General features: G+C 41.1%; 1 protein-coding gene across 1 annotated transcript in view; it reads right to left on the bottom strand.

Annotated features, from left to right (window-relative positions):
* CD226 (CD226 molecule) overlaps positions 1–27,491 on the bottom strand; it is an 86,739-nt gene that overhangs the window by 23,254 nt on the left and 35,994 nt on the right. The window contains exon 4 of the mRNA XM_030212677.1: positions 2,526–2,619. Within this exon, the coding sequence (XP_030068537.1) occupies positions 2,526–2,619 (94 nt within the window). The remainder of the gene's footprint in view (positions 1–2,525; positions 2,620–27,491) is intronic.

Consider the following 27,491-nt stretch of genomic DNA (forward strand, 5'->3'; position numbering starts at 1 on the left):
TCAGAGGAACAGGTAGTTGGTTTCGAGGAGAAAATAAGATGTGTAGTTTCCTCTTCAGTGATTTCAGAAAACAAAGAAAAGGAGGCAGGGGTTGGAGGGTTGAGAGAATGGACTAAGGGAAGGAGAGGTGGAGGTGACTTGGTTTAGAATTCAAGTTTAATCTTGTGAACCTTATCATGAAAGTACTCAGCCAGAGTCTGGGAGGAAAGTGAAGGGGGGGGGGGGGGGGGTTGGAGGTGAAGGCACTTTGAGGAGAGAGTTCAGTGTGGTAAAGAGGCGTCGAGGGTTTGAGCCAAGAGAATTTGTCAACTAGATGTAATAGTCCTGTTTGGCAAGTAAAAGAGCAGACTGGAAGGAGGTCAGCAAGAATTTGAAATTTATGAAGTCAGCATGGGCACGGGATTTCAGCAAAAGGCATTCAGTAGAGCGGGCACAGGAACGTAGGTAGCGGATTCTAGAGGTCAGCCAAGGTTGGGGTTTGGTACATTTTACAGAACGGGGAATGGGAGGAGCGAGAGTATCCAGAGCAGAAGAGAGAATAGTATTATAGGAAGAGATAGCCTCATTGACAGACTTGGATAACATAGTGGTAGAGAAGAGATTTGAAACACTGGAGGACAGAGTAGAAGGGTCAATAGCCTGAAGATTCCTAAATGTATTGGTTAAGATTGGACAGGACTGAGGAGGAGGGTGCTTAAGTGTGAAAGTTATCAGATGATGGTCAGAGAGGGGAAGAGTTGAGGCACAGAAACTGAAGAGTGAGCAGTTTGAGAAGAGGATAAGCTCAAGACAGTGGCCATTCTGATGAGTGGGGGCAGTGGAGCACAGTTGAAGATTGAAAGAGGATGTTAAAGCAAGAAACTGAGAAGCATAAGAGTCAGAGGGATCATTAGCATGAATGTTAAAATCCCCAAGAATGAGGGAAGGAGATGAAGGTTCAAGAAAGAAGGAAAGCCAGGCATCAAAGTCAGCGAGAAAGGAAGAAAGGGACTTATCAGGGGGTCAATAAATGACTGCTACTCGGAGAGGCAGAGGAGCAAATAGACGGATGGAGTGGACTTCGAAGGAAGAAAAACAGTGAGACTGAGGTGAAAGAAGAGGTTGAAATCTACAAGAGGGTGAAAGTAGTAGCCCGACACCACCTCTGCGGCCAACCGGGCGAGGAGTATGGGAGAAAAGATAACCTCCATGGCATAGGGCCGCGATTGAAGCAGAGTCTTCAGGGTAAAGACAAGTTTCAGTTAGGGCAAGCAGATGGAGAGTACGAGAGATAAAGAGGCCATGGATGTAGGAAAGTTTGTTACAGACAGAGCGGGCATTCCACAGAGCGCAAGAGAAAGGCAGGGCAGGGAAGGGGGGAGGAGAGGAACAAAAATTAGATTGGAGATATCACGGTGTGACCTGCAGAAATAGGATGAGAGCTGATGTGGAGGACCAGGATTGGGATTAATGTCCCCAGCGGAGAGCAGGAGAAGGAGCAAGAGAGTACGAAGAGCAGGAGAAGTATGACAACAGCGACGAAGGCGAGATGTACTCAGATAGAAAGGAGATGGATGAATGGAAGGAAGGAAATGTTGAAGGTTGAGAGCTAAGAAAAAGGAAGAGGAAAAAAGAGATGGTGAGATGATGAATACAGAGGGTGGACAATGTGTTCCTGCAGTGTACAGTGGTTTCAGATGGAGAAACAGATTAGGAAGGGACAGTACCAAGAAGAAAAAGTGTACTGGAGCCATAAGTAGTAACTGGGAGAAAAATAAATGTAACGAAAATATAGTGCGCGGCACCTAGAGCGGAGGCCCTGAGTGGATTGGAGTGGACTTGGGAGTCACCCAGGAGAAGGCTGTAAAGGATATGCAGATGAGCTGCAAGTCCTCCACAGCACCTGAAAGGCAGCCAGTGGTAGAGCTGGGCACCTCTCTCTTGTTTAACACTATGATGATACCTCATGGTTTTTTGACATACATATATGCTGATGATGTCAACATTTATATCCCATTCTCTAAGGAATTACTTGACATAACAGTTTGGGAACCAGTGGTCTAAGCGTATTCTGTAATGTGATGAGCCTAAATTCTAAGTCGCATAGTTGAAAAGGGGCGAGGCCATGGGCATGTTGTGGGCATTTCTAAAAACTATGTGCATTGCTATAGAATACGCCCAATCTGCACATAAATTAAGCATCATCATTTATACCAAGTTTTACGCTGGTCATTCTATAAACCATGTGGAACTTTAGGCGTATTCTATACAAATTTAGGCATACTTTACAGAATACACCTAGGTATATTTTTTTGTGTGTGAATCTAACCCTTTATCTTTATTAGAACAACAGCCATGACATAAAACTTCATATTTCCAGAACTCAATGCTTTCTACACAGATTACAATAAAACTTCAACATTTGCAAATTCCTCCCCCTCCCCCACATCTCCTCCTCAACTATGTACCACCCCTTCCTCTCTAAAGCATCTTATTGATTTGTTTTATCACGATCTACTCACTGCAATGCTATGTGGAATACTTACTTTTGAAGATAAACAGTGACGGAGATTAATATTAAAATCAGAAAGAGACCTGTACCTCCAGCAATTAGTGATATGAGAAGAGGGTGTCGGGTTTCTAGAAGAAAATAATTTGTGGTTAGAATTTTGGAACAATATTTTCAGTATCTTTGTAGGATGTGAGGGTGATACTTTTAAAATGACCAATAAACAAGATTTCACTGTACATGAGTTTTCGAGATGTCTGAAGAAAAGGTCTGTGAAATCTCATCAGCTCATGCACATCTTTTTTTGTTAGTCCAAAAACAGCTAAACTACAAAAACTCCAGTTTTCTCTTGAATCAGTACAACTAGTAGAACTCAACAAATCACTTTTTTTTACTTCAATGTTCACAAAGGAAAGTGGAAAGACCAACATAGATAGATAGATAGATAGATAGATAGATAGATAGATAGATAGATAGATAGATAGATAGATAGATAGATAGATAGATAGATAGATAGATAGATAGATAGATAGATAGATAGATAGATAGATAGATAGATAGATAGATAGATATTCAGCTGGCGGTGGTCAGCATTTTTAAAACTCTGATCGTCACCGGCTACTTTATCCCCAGATATTCAGTGCCAGCCACCATGTCTGGCCACCAGCAGTGAATATCAGGGATTTTGGGGAGCGGGCTTGACTCCCACCGCTTATGCGGGCCTGGCCAATGTTATACGGCCCTGGCTGAATATCGAGCCGGCTGGCCCGCATACATTTTTAAACATTTTTTTTTCTTTACTAAAGCTCCCAAGCCCCATCAAGCTCCCCCCCCCCCCCCCACCAATATTCCCAAGAACTAGCCGATATTCAGACCGCTACCCAGGTAGTTTGGCAGAAAAGTTAGGACAGCCATTTTGCTTTCTTACCATGATCCACACACTTACTTGATTAGCAGACTAAATATTGCCACTAACTGAGTAAATCCCAACTCTGCCATGACTCCGTTTCTCAGACTGCCCTGGCACTGCCCAAATGTGGTCAGAGGATATTCAGCAGCATTTTCTCATTAAGGACTAGATTCTATATATGACCCCTGAAAAATCAGCATGGAATACATTTCCGCCTGTTCTATAAGCCATGCCTAAATTTAGGTGCGGTACATGGAATACTCTTAGTTGCCATCCCAGCACCTAGAACTACACGCATCCATTTACACCAAGGAAAACATGGAAAAAATGCTGTCGTGTAGATTTAAGCACAGAGGGGCATATTCTATAACAGTGTGCATAAGTTTTGTTATGCCCATGAAACGCCCATTTACCCATCCATAACCAAGCCCCTTTTTAGCTCCGCACATTAAAATTTAGAAGCTGTGCGTTAAGAATATGCTTAGCGAGTTGTGCATGTAAATTCTAATTATTGCCAATTAGTGCTCATAATTGCTTGTTAAGTGCTGTTATCAATGCTGATTAGCTTCTTAAGACAATTAAGTTGTTACAGAATACACTTGAATGTCAATGCTGAATGCTAGGTGCAATATAGAGAATCCAGCAGTAAGTATTTCTTCATATTTCTTCCCAACCTGCTCAGCATAGTTTAACTAGGCAGAAAAATCAGGCCCTTTGCAACTAAATATAATCCCTATCATGAACCCAGAACCACATTATAAAAATCAAATCTTAAAAACAGAACCTAAACTTGAAAAAGAAAAAAAATAAGACCATAAAACACTTCAAATCATTAAATAAATATGCAATATAATTCACAAATCCTCAAGGACTAATCCAACATCTTATGATTCATCCATTAGCTACATAAAGGACCAAATTCTATAAATAGCATTGAGAAATCGGTGTCAAAAAAATAATGCACTAAGGGGCCCTTTTACGAAGCGGCAGTAAGCCCAACGCGGGCTTACCGCACTCTATGCCGAAACTACTGCCTGCCCAACGCGGTTGCTGGTAGTAGTTCCAGCTTCAGCATGCACCATTTCCAGCACAGTGCTAACCAGGGACGTAGCCAGACTTTGGCGGGAGGGTGGTCTAGAGCCCGAGGTGAGGGGGCACATTTTAGCCCCCCCCCCCCGGGTGCCCGCCGCCGCCACCACCACCACCAACAACAACAACTTTGACCCCCCCACCAACGACCCTCTCGACCCCCCTCCCTCTGCCGCCTACCTTTGCTGGCAGGGGACCCCAACCCCTGCCAACCAAGGTCCTCTTCTTTCGGCGCAAGGACATCAGACTCAGAAACAAAACGAAGCCTTGCGCCGGAAGAGGACCTCGGCTGGTGGGGGTTGGGATCCCCCACCAGCAAAGGTAGCCCACGGCGGCAGCGGGGGAGGGTTGGCAGCGGGAGGGGGGTCAAGAGGGTCGTCGGCAGGGGGGTCCAGGGCCAAATCTATGGGGGCCCAGGCGCCACTGGCGCTAACCCAGCAGTAATCGGGCATCGCTGTGCACTGCCCGGCTTCTGTTTGGTTACCGCCACCACATGCCACCAACTTATTAAAAGAACCCCTTAGTGTTAACTTTCAGCACTGTTTATAGAAAGTGCTTAGGGCAAGGATTCAGTAAATAGGCAACAAAAGAAGTGATGATCCGCAAACTAACGTAGCAGCAGACAGAGAAGAAGAAGAAGACCAGAAGTTCTGAAGTGCTAAGTCATTTCATTAAAACAGTCACCCAGCACTTCAGTATTACTGGTCGGATTCAGTGAATGGCATCTAAAATGTAGACACGTTGGAATAATGCACATAGCACTATCCTATAAACTGTGTCTACGGTAAGACACAGTTTATAGAACAGCACAAAGGCCACGGAATGCACATACTTTTAGGCATGGCCATTTATGATACTGAAAACCTGGTGTAAATACCCTCACTTAAGTGTATGCACGTTCTCCCAAATTCTATAATGTCTATCCATGTGAGATTGTTTATTGTCTATTCACAAGTTTGATATACCGCAAATCAAATGCATGTCAATGTGGTTGACCCAATTCCTCACAATAGACTTGACAGCTGCCTGCTTTTCTCCTCTCTTCTACAGGCAATTACAAAACAATTCCAAACTACAAGTCCCTTACATTAGGTCCTTTTTGACCCCCCCTTCCTCAAGCCTTAGGCTCTCTTGATTTCTAAGGCCCCATTCTCTGGCTCCTCCTGTGCCCCATCAAACATGAGAGAAGAAAGACAAGAAAGCAATCCCTGATACCATTCCTCAGAGAATGTCCTCATCTCTCCTCTCTTCCCAGAATGACATGGTTACTTTCAGAGGTCATGGAATTTGTAGAGGGGAACTTGACAACTCCTTTACATTATATATAACCTTCTTTGTCCTTTGTGTTTCCAAAAATCATTGTTTTACAGTGAGTGTATGTTTTAATTAATGCCCTCTATATAAAATATTTTGATCTGTATTGCAGGGGAGCCTGGACCAGGATTGCTCCTGTGTGATTTTAGCTGGGTTTGGTGATAGGACAAACACCCTTAACCTGTCTAACACATAATGATATGCAGTTTGAAGGTACTGAATGATCTTGTGTTCATTTGAATATTTCTGATTAACTGGGCATGAAGGGCACCTTGTGTTTATTGCTAAACAAGCTATACTTTGCTGAACAGAGCAATAATTGAGTCATTGCTAATGAGCTCTTGATCCAAACCTACAGTTTATTTTCATCTAACCTGTAGTAGATTTAGGCTTCAAGCAATGGGGGATATCCATTGGTTATTCTCTTAGGATTTTTAAATTTAAGTTAATTAATGCAACGGGAGCACAGCTGCTATTCAGCACTTTTCTTCAGTCATTATCAAGTGTTTATTCCTAACAAGAATCCATTTCACATAAAAGGGCATTTCTTTTTTCTGTTGTGTTTTTCAGCATTTTTTTAAAACACAGATAGTAGAGTGCTTTGTAAAACTGCCCCTTCATTCCTGAAAGCACCAAAATATATATACCATTTTGTTTTCATCTAGTTTAAAAATAAAGTCATTTCATTGATTCTTTATATGCCTCTTAACACAGTGAGAATATGACCTTTAAAACAGTAGGATTTATGGTACTGAAATCAAAGTCCCAGCATTATTGTTAAACTTATAGCCTGTTCTCTTCTAAGCTGGTCTTTATGATGTATTCTGAGACATGCATATTCACCTGTATAACACCTGCCCAGTTTCCCTGTGCTAGAAGAAATCCCACTACTTATCCGTGCAGCTGGAAAAACAAGACAGTTGGATAACTGCTGTCACATCTGGCCACACTTCTGCCCACCCATGCAATGTCCATCTCCTACCGACTCCCACATTAGGCAGCTGATGATCATCTCTGCCACATGGTAAAGTATGCATTAGCTACCTTAGTAAATATTCATTATTACAAAGAATGGGGCTCAAGCATTTTGTTTTCACTGGTAACCTTATTTCTTTAGCCACAGCATGCATTGTTAGGTTCAGCCTCTAGGTAGCAGCCAAGTATGATGTGCTAGCTGCATGTACTGCTAATTCTATGATACTTATGTATTGCAAGTAATGTTGTTGGATTCTATGGGTAATCAATGCATCAATTTTGCACTCCACAGTAAATATAGCTGATTTTATATATGTTTGTCTTCATTCACTCCAAGGAAAAATACACAAATGTAATTGACTGTGCTATGTACAGACTCTTGATGGAAATTTTATTTTAAAAACTTCTATTTTGCCTTTGTGGGGAATGGCAAGATTGTGGCATGAAGCTTGGCTGTGTTTAGAAATGTTCTACCTTTTGCTATTGAAATTTTTTTTCTTTTCCTGTTCATGAATTGTGTCTAATACTAAGTGTAAGGGGACTGTTAAGGTGAGCCCCTCGACCACTAAAACTTCGTCCCCACCCTTCATCCCCACTACAGCAGGCAATAGATCTCTCAGTGACAACCCTGAGTGAAGGAGCATTCTTAGCTTCAAGGCTTGATGTGACCCTCTCTCCTCCAGTTTGCAATCCATTTGTCACATCCAACAGCCTTGGCGGTAGCTGTGCAGTTTCCTCATGTGGAAGTCATGATGCCAGAGGCCCCAATTAGGGGTGTAGTTACTACAAGGACTGTCAACGAAACTGTCAGTGTTAGGGATCAAAATTAGAAGGTAGCAGTAAGACTCTTGTGGTGGTTTCCCTGGAGAACATGAGATGCTCTTCAGAAGTTGAACTTGACGGTAGCAACATTAACAAAAGTGGAGGAGAAGCCTAATGGTTAGTGTAGCAAATTGCAGACCTGGGGAACGGGGTTCAATTCCCACCGCTACCTAACAGTTGGCAGTGGGTTGAGATCCTGGGGACCCAGGTTCAATTCCCTCTGCAGCTCCATGTAACCCAATATACTACTTAGATTGTGAGCCCATTAGGGACAATGCAAGTACCTGTACAATTGTATGTAAACCACCTCAACTCGTGCAAAATAACAAGTTACATCTCTTTTAAATAAATTTGATGACAGCTAGAAATCTGGATGGAACTAAGAGTGAGTTCTCTGCTCAGATATTGTCCCTCAAGGAAGAGATAAAAACTTTGCATACCCACAGAAAGATCGAACAAACAGAAAATTACAACAGAAGGTTAAACTTCTGTTTTATTTAATTTTCCAAAGGCTCCTGGGACTACTCCTGTTGACACTTTTAAGAAATACTTGATAGAAGTGCTTGAGTTTCCTTCTGATGGTATTCCTCCTTTAAACAAGATTTATTATATGCCTTCAAGATTATTATCAGGAGATAAAACAAAGACTGTTGTTCAAAATGCAAGCACTGAGGATTTTAACATTTCAGTTATACTTGAATCATCTATGAATGAGGACTCAGAAACAGCAACCTTATTGGTATCATTTGTTTTTGAGCAGGACCTGAGGTTCCATTTTCAGAATCCTCAGGCTCTTTTCTGTGGTTAAAAAAAAAGTGTAGCTATACCCTGATGTGACGAGCCAAACACAGGAGCATAGGAAAGCTTGCTTAGCTCTGAGACAGGAAGTGTTATCTGTGGGGATGTCCTTTCTTGTGGCTTACCCCTGTATATACCTGATACAGTACTTGGTATAAAATATGTGTATTTTCAACAGGAGCAACTGAGAGCTTTTTTTGACTTCAAGAAAATTACTAACTGATGGTCCAACAGTTTGATTTGCATAATGTTGATAGATTGGGGGGGGGGGGAGTTATTCACTTTATTGGTCTGTCTTTAAAATTTATTTTCCTCTGTAGATTTCCTTGTCTTTTGTTCCACTCCCCTTCTTATTGGGTCTAAGAAGGATTTGTTAAATTTCTATTGTTTTCCTGTTATTAATGATTTCATTTCCATATTGCTTAATCAAGTGATCAACTTGTATGATATTCTTAAACTTTAAATTAAAAAAAAAATACTTCTATTTTGTTAACTCTAGAAGTTTTTTACAAAGTGGAGTAAAATAAAAGCATAAAACAATAATTATACAAGATTAATCATATACTCCCAACAAAACACATATATATTAAAATACAGTAGCAAATGATAGTAACATACAATAGTAACATAGTAGATGACGGCAGAAAAAGACCTGCATGGTCCATCTAGTCTGCCCAAAATAAACTCATATCTTGAATTTGTACCTGTCTTTTTCAGGGCACAGACCGTATAAGTCTGCCCAGCAGTATTTCCCGCCTCCCAACCACCAGTCCTGTCTCCCATCACCGGCTCTGGTACAGACCGTATAAGTCTGCCCTCCCCTATCCTCGCCTCCCAACCACCACCCCCTCTTCCCCCCACCTGATGATGAAGTAGTATAATTTTAATAAGCAACCAGTCCCACACATTAATTTTCTTTAGAAGTATCATACGGACCTGCACAGAGGTCTCTTGTGACATGGTTTCCATGCCTTTCAGGATAATGGCTATAGTCACCTGGTCAGTATAGGTGATGGGAGGGAGGATACTTCCTCACCCTGTCGTAGTTGGTACATCCCAAGCAGTCTTCACAGGCAACCTGGATAAATTTACTTCTGAGAGGTTTTCCTCTTTCCTGGGAGTACTATTTTCTTTAGCTTGCAGTGGTTCATGTGAAAGCATTTGAATAGCCAAAAGGATCTGGAAGTCTGCATGCCACTGATTAGGTCTTTTTGATCTGGCCCAAAATCAGTCATACATAAGCGCTTCTTCCAGAACCAGTATCCTCATACATGTTTCCTAGCCCTTGGTGGCCTGCATGTACAATTCCACACCTGATCCCCATTCATAATGGCAGGTCTCACCCTCACTAGCTGACCACCGGGCAGCACACTGATTCACTAACTAAATATGGTCTGTCCTTTTTCTACTGAAGCTGTTCAAACACTCTACTAAAATGCGATATCCTTTTTAAAATTATTTAGCTGTGTATTCATTTTAAAATATTTTTTGTGGAGATCTAAGATGGTGTCAGTTGAGTAAGATGCTCTCTCTTAGCTCCTCTAATTGAAGAATTTACCTGCTTTCATTTGCTTTTATTGGATTTTTTGATGATCAACAGGAAGGGGATGATTAGTATGGTTCCCCAGGGATGCCTTCTCAAGTCCAGACCATCATACACCAATTTACTGTGGTACTGAGTGGAGCTGGTATTTTTGGAGTGGTCTTTGCCACTGGGACTAGAAAAGGAGCTCTGTCCTGGCTTGAAGCGTCCTTGAGTCTCAAATGCTGTGAACCTCCTCCTCTGAGTAAACTCATCATGCAGGGAGCATCCGCTGTTGAATGTGCTTGGAGTGTAAACCCTATTGGAAGTATAGAGGCTGGGGGTTCCCTGGAGGGCTGGTGATGTTCCCACCTGCCCCCAGAAGCATCTGTGGAGCTCAAGTTGATCCACCACAGCAAGGAGGGTTGGTTCACAAAGAAGCAGTCAGTAGAGGTGGATAAACTGGTGGTGTTTAGCTTGGCTTTGTGAGTACTCCTCTGAGACAGCAGACAGCAGCCTTCAATAGGCCTGCTTTGGTCACTCTGGAGATTTGGTCTGTGCTGGTGACTTTTGAAAGAACCATGAATACAAGGGTTACTATTATAGAGGGGGAATCAGCTGAAACATTATTTTAGCAACATGGAAGACGTTGTTGAAGAACAAGTTAAGATTCATGAGTCAGAGACCCAAACTGCATCTATACAAGTAGATAATTTGGCTACAATGAAAGATTGTAGATCTTTAAATCAGAAAATTAAAGTTTTGGATATTAGGGTGAGAAATCTGGATTGTTCCTAAGGAAAATTTTAAGAGATTCTTGAGTGAGTCTCTTAGAATTTCAGAAATCTATTCCTCCAGTCCAGAAGGCATTCTTCCTCCAGTTCAGGAAAATGGTTCAAGAACTTCTGCTTCACCAGACAATTTAGACTTAACTGCTTAATTGGAATCATCTATGGAGTATGATCAAGACTATGCAACTCACTTAGGGTCCTGTTTACTAAGCCGCACTGTAAGCTTGCTAACATTTTTTAGTGCGCACTAAAAATTAGCATGCACTAACACTAGAGACACCCATAGGAATATATGGGTGTCTCTGACATTAGCGAGCACTACAAATGCTAGCATGCCTTAATAAACAGGGCCCTTAGTTATTTCTGGGTTTGAGCCTGATAAGAAATCTACTTTGCAATTGTATTTCCATCAAGAACCAAGTTATATTTTGGGGTCAATGTATGGATTTTCACTGATGTCTATGCACAGATGCAGAATAAACATTAGTTTAGTTTATTACTTTTATATCGCCTTTATCCAAGGTGGAGTACAGAAAACTTACATGATCATAAAGCATAATACTCAAAACAAACAATTAAAATAATCTTATAAATAAACACAATTCAGGATATCACAGTTCATGTCTTCAAACTCTGGACTACTCATATCCCTTACATCAGTCCCAGGCCACTGCATAAGCCAACTGAAATAGATAACATTTCAACTATTTCTTAAAAGATGCAGTGTCTTCTTGCTGTTTGATTGCCAGTGGTAAATTATTTCATTCTCTTTGGACAGCTACAGAGAAGGCACGTCTCATCTCTTCACATCTCAACCGTTGCAGATCAGGAACAACAATTCTAAGTACTCTTTGATCATAATGATCTTGTAAGAATATAAAACTTTAAAATGCTGCACAGGTAAAATGAAGAAACATGGTCCAATCTCAAATGAACCAACAATAGCTTAAACCTGATGCTAGAAGCAAGACAATGCAGCATAATAATTTAGAAAGTCCTAATAGAAGACATGCAGCTGAATTCTGTATGACCTGCCTATGGTAGGGTTGAGGGACTAACAGTGCTCTACCTCTTCCCTCTCCAGGGTTCCCTTGGCCACCCTATATACCAAGTCATTGTTTATTATGAAATATGGAAATGTTACCTTAGTGGGGTCCTGGTTGCCCACAGGATTCCCATCTACAGTTACAACTCTCACGTGTGCTGCTCTAAGGGACTCATCCTCTGACTAGACTCTTTTAAAGTTCCCTATGGTTCCTTCGCTACTCTACTCAGGTAGACTATCTAAAGGGTCTGGGATGTCTGGACCACTGTCTTCCCCTGGGGTCACTGCAGCTCCTAAAATTCAGAGAGCAATGCAGTTTCTCCAACCACTGCTTACAGCGGGGTTTATGCAATTTTGGGCACTTAGAGGCGTATTTTCAAAGCACTTAGCCTTCCAAAGTTGCACAGGTTTCTATGGAACTTTGGAAGGCTAAGTGCCTTGAAAATATGCCTCTTGGTATACGTCAGGCAGGATCCTCCAATGAAAAGATCTCAGGGAAAGATTCCCCCTCCTTCTGTGGGTTAGTGATCAGCTGGCCTAGATGCCTCCAAAGTTTGGAAAATCCTGACCCAGAGCTACTAGGTAGGGTAGCCAGGGCAAGAATCCTACTTCCAGCTCAGCTTTCCCACCAGTGTTTAAAAGGATACTTGAGCTGTTGGATACTACCTCTGGTCACCATGTATGCATGCCAATGTCACAATTCACTCATAGTTCAAATGCAGTTGGGTAAGTATTTCTCACTGAACGAGGGACTTGACACTGCTGGAGTCCACTAGTGCCTGGTATGGCTATCCTTCCAACTCAACTTGTAACACACAGTTTCTGCTCTCAGGATTAAAAGCCTCCACAAAATTGCAGTATTGTGTAGCTACTACATTCACACCCATGGCTTTTTCAGCTATATCCTGCTAGTCCCTGATTATATGACCTCTTCCCCCACACCTGAAACAGGTGAAGGAGGAAGGATCCCACAACCGGGTCAGTGGTGTACGCTGTATTCATGGAGACTGGGCTTCCATCACTCTGACCCCTTCCTTGGGGACCTCGGGCTAGAAGGTGGTTTTTGGTCCCTTGGATTGTCAGATCCAGTCTTTTCTCTTTTCCTCCCAGGACTCCCAGCTTGTTTCTTCTCCTCCTTGTAGAGTTCAGGCTCTGGTTGTGCTTCCTATTAAGCTTTAGCCACTTCTAAAGCACTCTCTGGAGTCAATTTATGGTGCCACCTCACCCATTGTTTTATAGATGGGGCTAACCCTTCAAGGAACTGCTCCAGAAGGATGATTCTCACTGTCTCTGGGCCCATCTTGCCTTTCAGTTGCAGCCATCTACAGGCCACTTCCTTGAGTAAGCAGAAGAAACTTTGGGAGTTCTTTTTAACTTGCAGAGACCCCACTTCCCAAATCACTGCCGGTAGGCCTCTTGGGTTCAACCTGCCCTCTCCCTAAATGCAGCCTTTACTTCCACATAGATGTCCATCCCACCAGACTTGACATCTTGAAGTGCAGTTTGGCTGCTACCAGTCAGTAAATTGCCCAAATAAGCTGTCCATGATACTTCTGGCCAATGCACTGTTGCTCTTTTCTTTTACTTATTGAAATTTCTATTACAACTAAGACACCTCATGTATAGAAACATAGAAAAAAGCTCATCTTAAAGACATATAATGAAATAATCAATTATTACGGGAAAATTATTAATCCATATACAGTCCATGACATTGTGGCAAGGAATACATTCAGAAAATCCATCATTATAATAAAAAAAAAACAGAATGTAGCATGTGACTCTCCAACTAAACTAAACTAAACTAAACTAAACTATACAGACTTCAAACTGCCACTCTCTCTGACGAGCTAGAGATAACTCTCCTACTGTTAATAAAAGCTGAAGGCTACAAAGGATCAAAGAAAACATATTTCACAGACTGCAATTTTATAATGCATTTACAGGGATACTTTAAAAATAAAAGTGCTCCGAATTAGAGAACACCTGGTCTAAATAGCAAAAACTTTTTTTTCCTTTTCTGGGTTTCCCTAGTCAGGTCAGGAAAAATCCTTACCCGAGAACCCAGAAACAAAATATCTCTTTTCTTGAAGACAACTCGGAGTAACCAGTTGCTGTCAGAAGGCAAAGCTAATATTATCACCAAGGTAGCAAAAGCTACAGATTCAGAATCAGAAGTCTCAAGAATTTCAGACACATTTAAAACATTCGTTTCTGGGTCACAATTTCCTTATGCCAAAAGCAGATATTTTTTTGCTGATGACAAATAATAAGTCCAAGTTATTGGAGGAATAGATTCCTCTGGGACCAACAGAATCTCCTTCACATAACGTTTGAACATATCCCTTGATGCAACATATGGCAATTTAGGAAAGTTAATCACCCAAAGATTAGAAAGTCTTGCATTATTTTCCAGACTTTCAATCCTCCTTTTCAAAAGGGAATTTTCTTTAATTAGAGAGTCATTCGCCTCTTGAATAGATTTAATTTATAAAGTATTCTCTTCTGAAAGCTGAGAATTTTGCTTCATTTGACGTTGAAGAATATTAATAGAGGAAGCATTGGACTGAACATTCAAAGTTAAAGAGGCAAATTGCGCAGAAAGTGCTTTACCTAGGTCAGCAGAGGCTATCCAAATTGCTTCGAGAGTAATAACTGGAAGTCTCTGAAGAATGATCTCTGGAACTGTCATCATAGATGGGGAACTTTGGCTTACAGCGGGTACCACTTCCACTCCTGGTTTGGCAACTGCTCCCCCCTCCACCACTGCCGTTGGTTGACCTGGAAGGAGAGAAGATACTTCTTCTTCAGAGGCTGAGCTCTTCCCTCAAGGCTCCGAAGCTTCCAGCTGAGTATCTGGGTCTGGACTTGGGCTACCCAGCAGAAATGGCTGTGGTGGGGGGGGGGGGAGTCCATAAATCAGGAGTCAATGAGATGCCAATATGAGACAATGCTCCTCCTATCAGTGAGGTCTGAAATGCCGGCGACTCACCAAGATCTGAAAAGCTTTCACCATCACACCTAAGGTAAAGATCCATAGGACCAGTAGAAACTGAGGTAGAATGTGACTGAGGTTCAGAGGAGTACACCCTCAGCTTACCTTTCTTCTTCACCATATCAAATGGCTGTGAGACCTATATGTTATGCTACCAGCACCATCTTGACTCCTCTGCACCGTTGCCATTTTCAAATCATCAGATAATTCTTCACTTCCTAAAGAAGCATTCAAAGCAGGTATAACAATACTATCCATTCCCTTCAACAACTGCGAAGAACACTGATCAAATAAAGAAATAGAAGGTTTAAATGATTTTTTAAAAGATCTCACTTTGTTTTCATTAACTCTCTCAAACACAGTCAACTCTGCTGCATGTTCTGGTTGAAAATCATCCATAGAAGAACCATCTGGAAAAGAGTTTATTAGTTTCTAAATCTTTAATTCAAAAAAGGCCATTAATTCATTAGGAGACAACAATGTATTCAACTCAGTGGTTTCTTCTCTGCATAAAGTTCCTTAGGCCCATCCAAAGATTCACGGTTCCTCTTTTGATAATATTTCCCTCTCTCATTAGCATCTGTCACTTTATACTCCATTTCGCCTACACAGTAGTTGCTTCAGTCCAGCTGTGAACCACGGTGAAGAAATCTCTCCAACAGTCATTTTCCTTGTCTTCAAAGGTGTAGTCTGGTCAAGTCCTGCTTTCAAGGGCATATTCCATTGCCTCACTGCCTGCTCCACCTTCATATTTGTAATACTGCCTAACAAAGGGGCCCAATTGACCATTAAGGTTACAGGATCCATGTAAGATCTAATTTGCCTAACAACCTTGGACTTACAGATGTCCCACCCAATCCTACACAGGTAACCTAAATAACAGCAAAATGTGACCAAACAACATCAGACAGAAACCAAAAAACGATGACAAAAAAATCTAGGTCCCAAATATGTCCAGCCAAATATGTGATCTTATGCACAATTTGAGTCAACCTTAATATAGAGAAGGCATCAAATAAGATGTGGGTGACCAAGGGCAGGTTAAAATCACCCATAGCCACTAAAGAAGATAAGTCAACTAGTAATGTCACAATCACATTCAAAAACAGATAACAATCCTCTTCTCACATGTTAAGAGGACAATAAACTAAACACACAGTCAATGCTGCATTTCCAAGAACAATCACATCTGCTATACCAATGTTGCCCCAAAAAATCTTATAAAAATTAATACTGTTTCAGTAAATAAGAACCCCCTCCCCCCACCTGCTTAAAATCTCTACAGACCCAATCCCAAACATACCCAGTGGGGCAACATTGTTTAGCCAAAACAACATCTGCATTTTCAAGCCATGATTCTCTAATCCCCAAGAAATCAATATAATAATGTTGAAAAAGATCATGCATCAGAATAGTCTTATTTTGCACAGAACAGGAATTTAATAGACTCATCCACAACAGAGAGGAAGCCAAGTACCCACTATTCTACCCTAGTGGAATGGTAAGTACTGTCCTACCATACTGAACTCAACTTAAAGAACCAACATAAGATAAAGGTCCATACTGGTGGCCTAGGCCAGTAACTATAGAAATCTGATACATGGCAAGTCTGGAGAAAAAACAGAAAACGCTTAATAAATCCTGGCCACCCTACACCACCCAAAGGAGTGCCCTAAGGAAGTCCTTAGTTGTGTTCCTCTGTCGGCATGACTTTGTCGGCATATATCCTTCAGCGTGTAGCACCTCTAGAGTGAGGCTGTTGCTCTTCACCCAGGTGCGTCCGATGGTGTCACCAGTGGCATGGTTAGCTCTTTCCTGACAGGAGCAATAAAATGGCATGTCAAATGGAGGGGAAAGATAATCCACAGACAGCTGGCAGGATAAAAAAAAGAAGTCCACAAGATGACCTGGAACGCACACATAGCTCACAAATATTGCTACTCCTCTGGCATGAAGCTCCTGCTCTTTACTCACATACCTCCGATGGCATCAACAGTGGACAGGGCTAGCTCTGTCCTGGCAGGCAGCAATAAAACACACTGTCAACAGTTTTCTTCTTCTACACTTCTTCCCTTGGTTCATTAATCTCATCCCATGACTTTTCCTACCATCTCTATGCTGATGACTCCCAAATCTACCTTTCTACCCCTGATATCTCACCTTGCATCCAAACCAAAGTTTCAGCGTGCTTGTCTGACATTGCTGTCTGGATGTCTCACCGCCACCTGAAATTAAATATGACCAAAACCGAGCTTCTCATTTTTCCCCCCAAACCCACCTCCCCACTCTCCCCATTTTCTATTTCTGTTGATGGCTCTCTCATTCTCCCTGTCTCCTCAGCTCGAAACCTTGGGGTCATCTTTTACTCTTCTCTCTCCTTCTCTGCTCATATCCAGCAGATTGCCAAGACCTGCCATTTCTTTCTTTACAACATCCGTAAAATCCGCCCCTTTCTTTCCGAACACTCTACCAAAACCCTCATCCACACCCTTGTCACCTCTCATTTAGACTACTGCAATCTGCTTCTTGCTGGCCTCCCACTTAGTCACCTCTCCCCTCTCCAATCGGTTCAAAACTCTGCTGCCTGTCTCGTCTTCCGCCAGGGTCGCTTTACTCATACTACCCCTCTCCTCAAGTCGCTTCACTGGCTTCCTATCCGTTTTCACATCCTGTTCAAACTTTTTCTACTAACCTATAAATGTACTCACTCTGCTGCTCCCCAGTATCTCTCCACACTCGTTCTTCCCTACACCCCTTCCCGTGCACTCTGCTCCATGGATAAATCCTTCTTATCTGTACCCTTCTCCACTACTGCCAACTCCAGACTTCGTGCCTTCTGTGTCGCTGCACCCTACGCCTGGAACAAACTTCCTGAGCCCCTACGTCTTGCCCCATTCCTTGGCCACCTTTAAATCTAGACTGAAAGCCCACCTCTTTAACATTGCATTTAACTCGTAACCACTTGTAACCACTTGCCTCCACCTACCCTCCTCTCCTCCTTCCTGTACACATTAATTGATTTGATTTGCTTACTTCATTTTTTGTCTATTAGATTGTAAGCTCTTTGAGCAGGGTCTGTCTTTCTTCTATGTTTGTGCAGCACTGCGTACGCCTTGTAGCGCTATAGAAATGCTAAGTAGTAGTAGTAGTAGTAGTGGGAGTCAGTTTTTTCTGCAATTCCCTGCTTAATGTTTAGTTAGATATTTAAATAATAGGTATTTTTGTTTTGACCAAAATAATTGAGATTGAGTACACTGTATTTGTTCCTTAATAGAGGTGTGCCTTTGTAGATACAGGACCCCTGACGAAGGCCGACGTGCTGAAACACAGCCTGTGTGGAGTTTGACCTGTATGTACCATTGATGAATACACGTTTTGGAACATCAATTCTGAATGCCCTTGGTATTTGTTATCTTTGGACTTGAGGATTTTGTGACTTCCACTTATTTTGCCTTTCTTTTGAAGAAAACCAGTACTAGCACACATCTGCACGTGTTGTTCTGCACATCAATATTAGCGTCCAAAACCTTTATGTGCAAGAAACCATTAGGAGGCTAATATTTATGCACATTACAACATTCCAGTTCATTTCAGGATGCATGCTGGCATTCTCGTTTTCTTTGAACACGTGCACAGTGAAGCTGCACTTACTCCGAAACCTTTGTCCAACAATCTTTCCCCGATTAACATGCAGGTTCTTTATGCTTTGAATTTGCAGCTCGTTTACTGCATTGCTGTAGAATGTTTGCTCTCTAATCTCACAGTAGAAGCCATGCACTCAGCCACCAGCATGTGGCTCCACCATGTGGTTTTCTGCATCGACCCCTGAAAGTGATGCAGTCAGTATTCTAAGCTTTTAGCCCATCATAGCCACCCCCACCCCCTTCCTTCCTTCTTAGTAGTCTAGAGCAGTATTTCCCCAAGTCCAGTCCTGGAGTACCCCTTGCCAGTCAGGCTTTCAGGATATCCACAATGAATATGCATGAACTCGATTTGCATATACTACCTCTATTAAATGCAAATCTCTTTTATACATATTCGTTGTGGATATCCTGAAAACCTGACTGGCAAGGGGTACTCCAAGACTAGACTTGGGAAACACTGGTTTAATGACTAGTGCTTTGCTTTTGAAGTTGCTTTGTAGTGCAGTGTCTGTGCAGCTGTGGTAGAAAAGAGACAAACCTCATTCATTCAGTGCGTGTTACCATACCATTCAATGAATACAAAGGCAGGTACCAGTGAAGCAGGGGGTGATGCCAGCATATCCTCACTGGGACAGTGTCACAAAATAACACAAGATGATTGTTCTTCAAAAAGAAAGACTTAGTGGAAGGCTGCCAGCAGGCACAGATGTTAACACAGTAACAGTAGCTCTCTAGCAATAACATTACACACTTATCTTAACAGTCCTACTGAGAATGCAAAATGCATACTGATACTGGCAGGGAAAACCACTGGGAAAGACTCAAACTAGAAAAAGTAAATTAAAGTTCCCTTCCCTTGAGTTTGCCTGAACATGCTTGAACAGTTTGATATATCTACCACAGCTGTTTCCTTTAATAGTCTGTGGCAGCAGGCGACGGCCCATAGGCCCTCCTATTCTCATAGTCCTTATCATCACCATCACTGCTTTCTCCAGCAGCAAAAAGAAAAAAAAATAAATCCTAGCACAGCACAGGCATTAGAACCTTTCCTAAAGGAGTAATAGGGTAAGCAGTGAAATTGCTACAAGAACTCAAGAAAGCCTTTCTTCTAATCTTGAGAAAGTGTCTCCATCTATTTATCCAAGGTACCACTGCTGCTTGTTTCACAAAACAGAGGTTCTTCTACCCACCCACCCACCCACCACCTTCCGAACTTGCCAGGATCCAGTCACTCTGGCACTAGCTAAAGCTTGCAATAGTGGAGCAGGAGATGCTGCTGAGGGAAAGTGCAGTAGGGGGGAAAAGACAAAGGAGAGTAAAAATAACACATCCCAATGGGGTGCTGCCTCCTGGAGAAGTAAGAGATGACAGCTGGTGATTAATAGCGATTGTTGATGAGGATGGTGACACAGCTAAGCCAGCTGGCACTTACACAATACAGCATTGAAGAGGCAAAACAAATAACAGCCACCAGTAGCAAGGCCTGAGAGAAAAGCTACAAAGGTTGCCACTGATTACTGGGATTTGTTTAGGCTTTTTTAGCCTGATCCTAAAACAATCCTTTTGAGCAATAAGCTTCTTGTGGAATAAGGACTTGCAGGAGAAATTCCTCTCTGTAATGTCTTTGTCAACACCAACCTGCCATGGCATTTGAATAAAATATGCATTTGAAAAAAAAACTCATCCCCAAAAGAGATTATTATCCTGGTCATCCCAAACAAACCATTCTTTGAGACATATGTATGATCACAAGAAAAACAAGTAGCAGCAGCAATTCACAAATTGTCATGTTCATTTCTAGCATTAGGAACTACTAATACAGGTCTATTACCAAAATGCATTAAGATCTGGGTTTAACAGATTTTAACACGGGACTTTCTCGCGCATGAACCCCAGATTTTCAATGGCAGTATTCAGAAGATTTTAAATCACTGGGGCTGGGGTCTTTTACTAAAGCTTAGCTTGAGTTATCTGCAGCAGGGCCCATAGGAATAAAATGGGACCTGCTGCAGATAACTCAAGCCAAGCTTTAGTAAAAGATCCCCTGGGGTTGGTTTTTTGTTTGTTGTTTTTTTTATTTTTTTTTGCAGATCCCACATTACTTTTTCAATTAACATGCAGGACTTGCAAAAAATTAATGCGAGAGCACTTACTGCCTCTTATTTAGAAAGCGCTAACTGCCTGATTCCATATAGCGTGCCTAGCGCTCTGTGCTGAAATCCAAGTGCATTCCATATCAACGTGCGTAACTTAATTGGCTTAACAAGCTAATCAGCATTGATAACAGCACCTAACAAGAAATAATGAGCACTAATTGGCAGTAATTAGACTTTACGCGCACAACTCGCAAAGCGTATTCTGTAATGAACTGCGCCTAAATTCTAATGTGTGCTGTTCAAAAGGGGCATGGTTATGGGTGGGGAAATGGGCATTCCAAAATGTATGTGCATAGTTATAGAATATGGCCCAGTGCACGTAAATCTATGCACAGGGATTTACGCCACATTTTCGCTGGTGTAAATGGAGATGCATGGCTTTAGGTGCTGGGATATCACAATAGCTCTATTATTAGGTTTCAATTTTCTGTTTTCAACTTTACCTCATTTATTGTATTTATGTTTATTCTTGGTTATTTTACTATTGTTATGCTGTTAACAAAATTGTAAGTTTTATGTTAAACTATACCTGCTGAACACCACCTTAAAACCCCTGGACCTCCTATAGTAAACTAAACAGAGTTGAAATCATTATTACATAAGCTGTGGCTAAGAAGTTGAGCAAAGAAGGACTGCCAGTTCCCCTCTTTTATTTCAGCGGTTACCAGTGGGACAGCCTCGGGATTCTCCATTTTTTGTAGCTAAGTACTGTTTAGGTTTTCTAGTTTAGTATAGGAGGTCCGGGGGTTTTAAGTGAGGGTTTTCCAAGGTATGATTGTACAAGAGGGGATATCCGCATAGTCAGTAGTATATTAATGAGTTAGGCTCAGTCTGTGTTAGTTTGGTGTTTGGTGTCTTTCACTAGGTGATAACTAAGGAGGAAAAGAGTTTTTCAATTCATTCGTTTTTCTAATGTATAATGAGTTTTTACGTTTGATGTTTTTTTTTTCTCTTTTTCTCCTTACCGGAACCAGTGATAGTAATGGACTCCTGAGTTGATAGGGATGGTTTCAATACATTTGTATTTTCCCTATGTGGAGCTTTGAGGTACCAATTTGAGTAATTGATCATTATAGATTTCTGAGTTGGAATCTTCATTATATCACCGGGAGACATCCGCAAACTAATTTTTCTATTTTCAAACTTCCTAGATGGGTGGAATGTTTATTCATTAAGTTTGATTTTACCCTGTTTTGTGATAGAGTGATACTTAAATAATAGTCATGAAACACTTAAATTTACAATGCAATGCAGTCTACAAACTATTTCATTTTTAGATGTTCTGGTAAGAAAAGTGGAAGGTAAAATAGAGACCAGTGTGTACCATAAGGAGACAGACAGGAACACCTTCTTAGAGTATACAAGCTGTCATCCCAAGAAAGTGAAGGTCAGTCTCCCTTTCTCTCAATTCTTTTGTATGAGAAGAATTTGCTCAGAAGATAAAGATTTCAAAAATACCTCAAAGGATCTAACAGATAAATTGAGACAGAGAGGGTATCCTAGGACTCTAGTCCAACAAGCTTACAGACGAGCTAAATATAACAATAGAGAATATCTTCTAATACAAAGAAAAGAAGTAGAGAAACAGGATGAGGATATTATAACTTGTCTCCTGAAATACTCAACGGGGGCTAATACCATTGCCTCGATGATTTAAAAAAAAAACCACTGGCACATTATTCAAGCACTACCAGTGTTTGCAAAAACTAGAGTCAAATCAGCGTTTAGCAAAGGGAGAAATTTGAAAAAAAAATCCTATCTCCTTCAGCCCTGAAACCACAAATACAAATGCAAGCACTTGAATCAGGTCATAGAAAATGTGGGGCGTGTCAAATGTGTGTTTTAATGCTTGAACAGAATGAGTTTAGAGATCCACAGTCAGGTAAAGTTTATATACTCCATTCAAATACAACGTGTAAGTCAGAATTTGTGATCTATTGTATAGTGTGCCCTTGTAAACAGCTGTATATTGGGCAAACTTCAAGAGAGTTAACCACACATTTAACAGAACATAAAAGCAACATAAACACTGAGAAAATGACAGCACCTGTAGCAGTGCATTGCATTAATAAAAACCACCGGTTTGAAGAACTTAGATGCACAGTCCTACAACAGGTTGAGTTTAATATGAAAGGAGGAGATAAGAAAAGAGTGCTCCTCCAGCAAGAACAAAAATGGATTTTTAGATTAAATACCATACATCCATGGGGGATAAACCTTCGAATAGGCCGCTGTCTTGCAATGACTTTGAAGTAAGCTGACTTGTATTATGGAAGGAAGGTCTGCAATAAGAAACAGGTCCCTGACACAGGTCGCATGTTCGAGTTTACCTATAGGCTAGCATATAAAGTAGGCGTTTGATGTCAGTATAAAGGAACAAACGCCATTTTGGCGGCGCAAAAGGGAACACGAGAGTTAAGAGTGATAGCAGCAAGTAAGTGAGGTCGGGTGTGAACTCTAGCTATAGAGTGAAGAGGTTGAAGAACCCTTGATAATTGATACAAACTAATGTTTTTTGGCTTTAGGCAGTTTTGAATCCACTGTTGGCCGTGGACTGCAGACAACTGCACGACTGCTCAGATAAGTCTAATCATCTAAACACTATTTTTGACTCTGTATAGAGCAGTTACAGTTTTGATAACATTAATATTCAGGATGATGAGAGTGAGTACTCTGTGAATAATTGACAGTATATCTGCAGAACTCGGAGATATATCACGATACTTGAGGCTTTTCCTCCAAGAAAGAAAAAAACAACAGGAACGTATGCCTTTGAACACACTTTTTAAATATACTAAGGACTACAGCAGATTATTCTATTGAGTACTAAATATCCTTCAGTTTGCTCATATTTGAGATTTAAGAATAATATCTCAATAGCTGACCATGGACTTTTCCTCCAGGAACTTGTCCAAATGTTTTTTAAACCCAGATATGTTAACCACTGTAAATACATCCCCTGGCAACGAGTTCCAGAACTTAACTATTTGCTGAGTGAAAAAATATATAAAAGTTAGAAGCCTATAAAATAAGATGGGAGAGTTTATCTTTCAAAAAGAGCAAAGACTAGGGAACATGCCATGAAGTTACATAGTAGCACATTTAAAAGAAAAAAATTTTTTTTATTCAATGCATAGTTAAGCTCTGGAACTTGCTGCCAGAGGATGTGGTAAAAGCAATTAGCATAGCTGGAATTTTTAAAGGTTTAGAGAGGTGTGGTAGCTGTGTTAGTCCACTTTTAAAGGTAATCAATAGAAATAAAACTAAATAAAACATGGATAAGAAAATAAAATGATGCCTTTTTTATTGGACATAACTTAATACATTTCTTGATTAGCTTTCGAAGGTTGCCCTTCTTCGTCAGATCGGAAATAAGCAAATGTGGTAGATGACAGTATATATAAGTGAAACATCAAAGCATTTCAGTGATAGTCTAACAGGATGGGGGAGGATAGGAGATATGCATGGGAACATCAAAGCATTTCAGTGATAATCTAACAGGATGAGGGTGGATAGGTGAGAGGAGGGTGACAAACAGAGCAATACAACCTTGTTAAGTCCTGTCTGTTGGGTGTCAAAATATTCAATCATTCTGACTTCAAAGGTCTTACCTTCCTGTATTGTTTTAAAGTTACCTTTCAGGATTCTTACTATGAAATCACTGGTACAGTGTTCTGGTTTTGTAAAGTGCTGCCCCACAGAGGTGGAATCCTGGCTGGCACTGACATTCTTCATTCTTCTGAAAACTATTATTAAATTAGACCTTGGGAAAGCCATTGCTTGGGTAGCATGGAATGTTGCTACTTTTTGTAATCCTACCAGGTACTTGCTATCTGGATTGGTCACTGTTGGAAACAAGATGCTGGGCTAGATAGACTTTTGGTCTGAAGCAGTATAAAACTTCTTAGATTCTTATGTTTTTTTTACAATTTTGGGGAGAAAATGGCATCACTGGGGGGGGAGGGTCTGTCAGATATGCCGGATGGTCAGATTACCGAAGGTCAGGTAATCGAGACTGTACTGTACTTTGCAAGAAAAGCAGAAGAGGGGAGATATATAGGTATTTAAATATCTCTATACTGGCATAAATGCACAGGAAGTATCTTTCATTTCAAAGGAAGCTGTGAAATGAGGGGGTATGGGATGAAGGTGATAGGGGATAGAATCAGAGGAAATACTTCTTTACAGAAAGGGTAGTGAATTCGTGGAGCAGGCCTCCTGGTGGAAGCGATGGAGATGAAAACAGTATCTGAATTTAAGAGACCTTGGGACACGTGCATAGGATCTCTACGGGAGTGACAGGGAGAGTAGGTGAAATGGCTGGGCAGACTGGCTAAGCCATATGGTCTTTATCTGCCTATATTTTTCTATATTTCTATGTTAGTTACCAATATTCTATTGACTCAAAAATAAAATGAAACCAATGGGCCCTTTTATTAAAGTGCAGTAAATGTGCAGATTACTGTGCATTAGTTGCAAAAATAAACACTTTGTAATTACAAATCCACAGTAACTTTTGGAGGTGAATATACCCCACACTCAACTAGACTACAGATGGTACAGATGCACCCAAAGCCTTCTACTACTACAGTAACAGTTAACATTCAATAAACACCCATTCCCCAGATGCCTTTAAGGGAAGAACAGATTACAGATTGCAAATTATCCCTGTCACCTGCTAAGTATCTCATTCCATGGTAGGTGGTGAACCCAATAACTACAGCATGCTAGGTAGCAAGCCAGCACATTAACTGGTAGCACAGTAATGTACTAACAAAAAGCCACTGGTAAATGGGCCTACTGCATCCTATCGTGGGACTTTCCTAAGCACTTAGCCCATTTCTAGCACAGCTGTAAATTTGGCATTTTACAATTATATATTTTTCTGGCCTTGTGTCATCAGTGCTTCCAAACCCATTCTGCACCCCTGGCATGCCCCCGCCAAAACAAAATCTTTTAAAATAAATACTGTGTGGTTTGTGTACGCAAATGACAAAATTAATGCAAACTGCTCTACCATGTCCCATGTTAGGCCAATTTCCCCACGTTAAGCATGCGTTATCGCTTAACATTATTCAATAAAGGACCCCAGAGTGCCCTAATTACAGTGTTAACCCCTAGATTCTTGTTCTGAGCACAAGATACCACCGTATCTGCTCTGACCCAGGGGACAGAGACAGACACCTTAAAAGCCTGAGTGCATCCTTCAAACAGAAAGGCTACAACCCCAAAATAATCTCCAAGAATATTGCCTCCTCCTGAGCTCAAAACACCCAGGGAGAGTCTGCTACAGTACAAGGAGAAAAAATCCACAGACAGAATTCCCCTTGTAGTGACATACAATCCAGAGCTGGAAAAACTGAGGAAAATCATAAGAGATCTACAACCTATACTCCAGGAGGATGAATTACTGAAAGAGATATTCCCATCCCCACCAGTACTGGCCTTCCGACAACCACCCAACTTAAAACACAAGCTAATCAGAAGTAAACTTCCATCACAGACTGAAAAGGAACAGAAGGGCACACGTCCCTGTAATTTATCCAGTTGCAAACTATGCCAACATATTTCACAGGACCCCACAGTTACCCACAAAGGAAAGATATTCAACATAAAGGGATCTTTCACTTGCTCATCTTCCAATGTGGTATATATCATTCAGTGTAAAAAATGTAACGAAGGATGCTATATTGGAGAAACAGGCCAGATGCTTAAGACAAGATTCAATTTACATAGACATCACATGAACAATACAGCCAGTAGGGCCCCCACCACGGTGGGACAGCACTTCACAAAACCAGGACACTGTACCAGTGATTTCACAGTGAGAATACTGAAAGGTAATTTTAAAACCATACAAGAACGTAAGACTTTTGAAGTCAGAATGATTGAATATTTTAACATCCAACAGAAAGGACTTAACAAGGATCTGGGGTTCTTAGCCTATTATAAACCATAAAGCTGTAAGTCTCTGTTGATCACCCCACCCCTCACTTATCCACACCCATCCTTTTAGAATATCAATGATATGCTTTGATGTCCCCATGCATACTTCCGACCCACCCCCATCCTTCCACCCTGTCAGACTGTCATAGTAATGCTTGAATGTTTTCACTTATATACACTGTCAGCTAGCACATTTGCTTATTTCCGATCTGACGAAGAAGGGCAACCTTCGAAAGCTAATCAACAAATGTATTAAGTTATGTCCAATAAAAAAGGTATCATCTTATTTTCTTTTCCATGTTTTATTTTGTTTGATTTCTATTTTGTTTGATTTCTATTGATAACCTTAAGAGTGGACTAACACGGCTACCACACTCCTCTACTTGTTCTGAGCACAAATCCAGTCATATTGTGTATGCAACTTAATTAGTTAACAAGCCAATCAGCACCTTCAACTCTCTAAGCCTATTCTGTAATGTGATGCACGTAAATTCTAAGTTGCATAATTGAAAGGGGCATGGCCATGGGTGTGGAATAGGCAGGTCTTGGGCATTTCTAAAATCTATGCGCGTGGTTATAGAATACACCTGGCCCACATCTAATTAAGCATCAGCATTTACACCAAGTGCTTAACTTAATTAGTTAACAAGCCAACCTGCACCAATAACTGCCAATTAACAATTGAGACTAATTGGCATTAATTAGAATTTCTGTGCACAATTGTCTAAGTGTATTCTGTAACATGATACGTGTAAATTCTAAGTCACATAGTTGAAAAGGGGGTATGACCATGGCCATGGAATGGACGGGTCTTGGGCATTTCTAAAATATATGCACATTGTTATAGAATACACCCAGTCCATGCCTAATTTAGGCGTCAGCACTTACTCCAAGTTTTACTTGGCGTAACTGCCTGTGACTAAAGTTAGCTGCACACACAGGCATTCGGCATATTCTATAAACCATATATAAACTTAGACGTATTCTATAAAGTGC

Source organism: Microcaecilia unicolor, chromosome 1 (assembly GCF_901765095.1).
Source record: "Microcaecilia unicolor chromosome 1, aMicUni1.1, whole genome shotgun sequence".
In the NCBI taxonomy this organism is placed as follows: domain Eukaryota; kingdom Metazoa; phylum Chordata; class Amphibia; order Gymnophiona; family Siphonopidae; genus Microcaecilia; species Microcaecilia unicolor.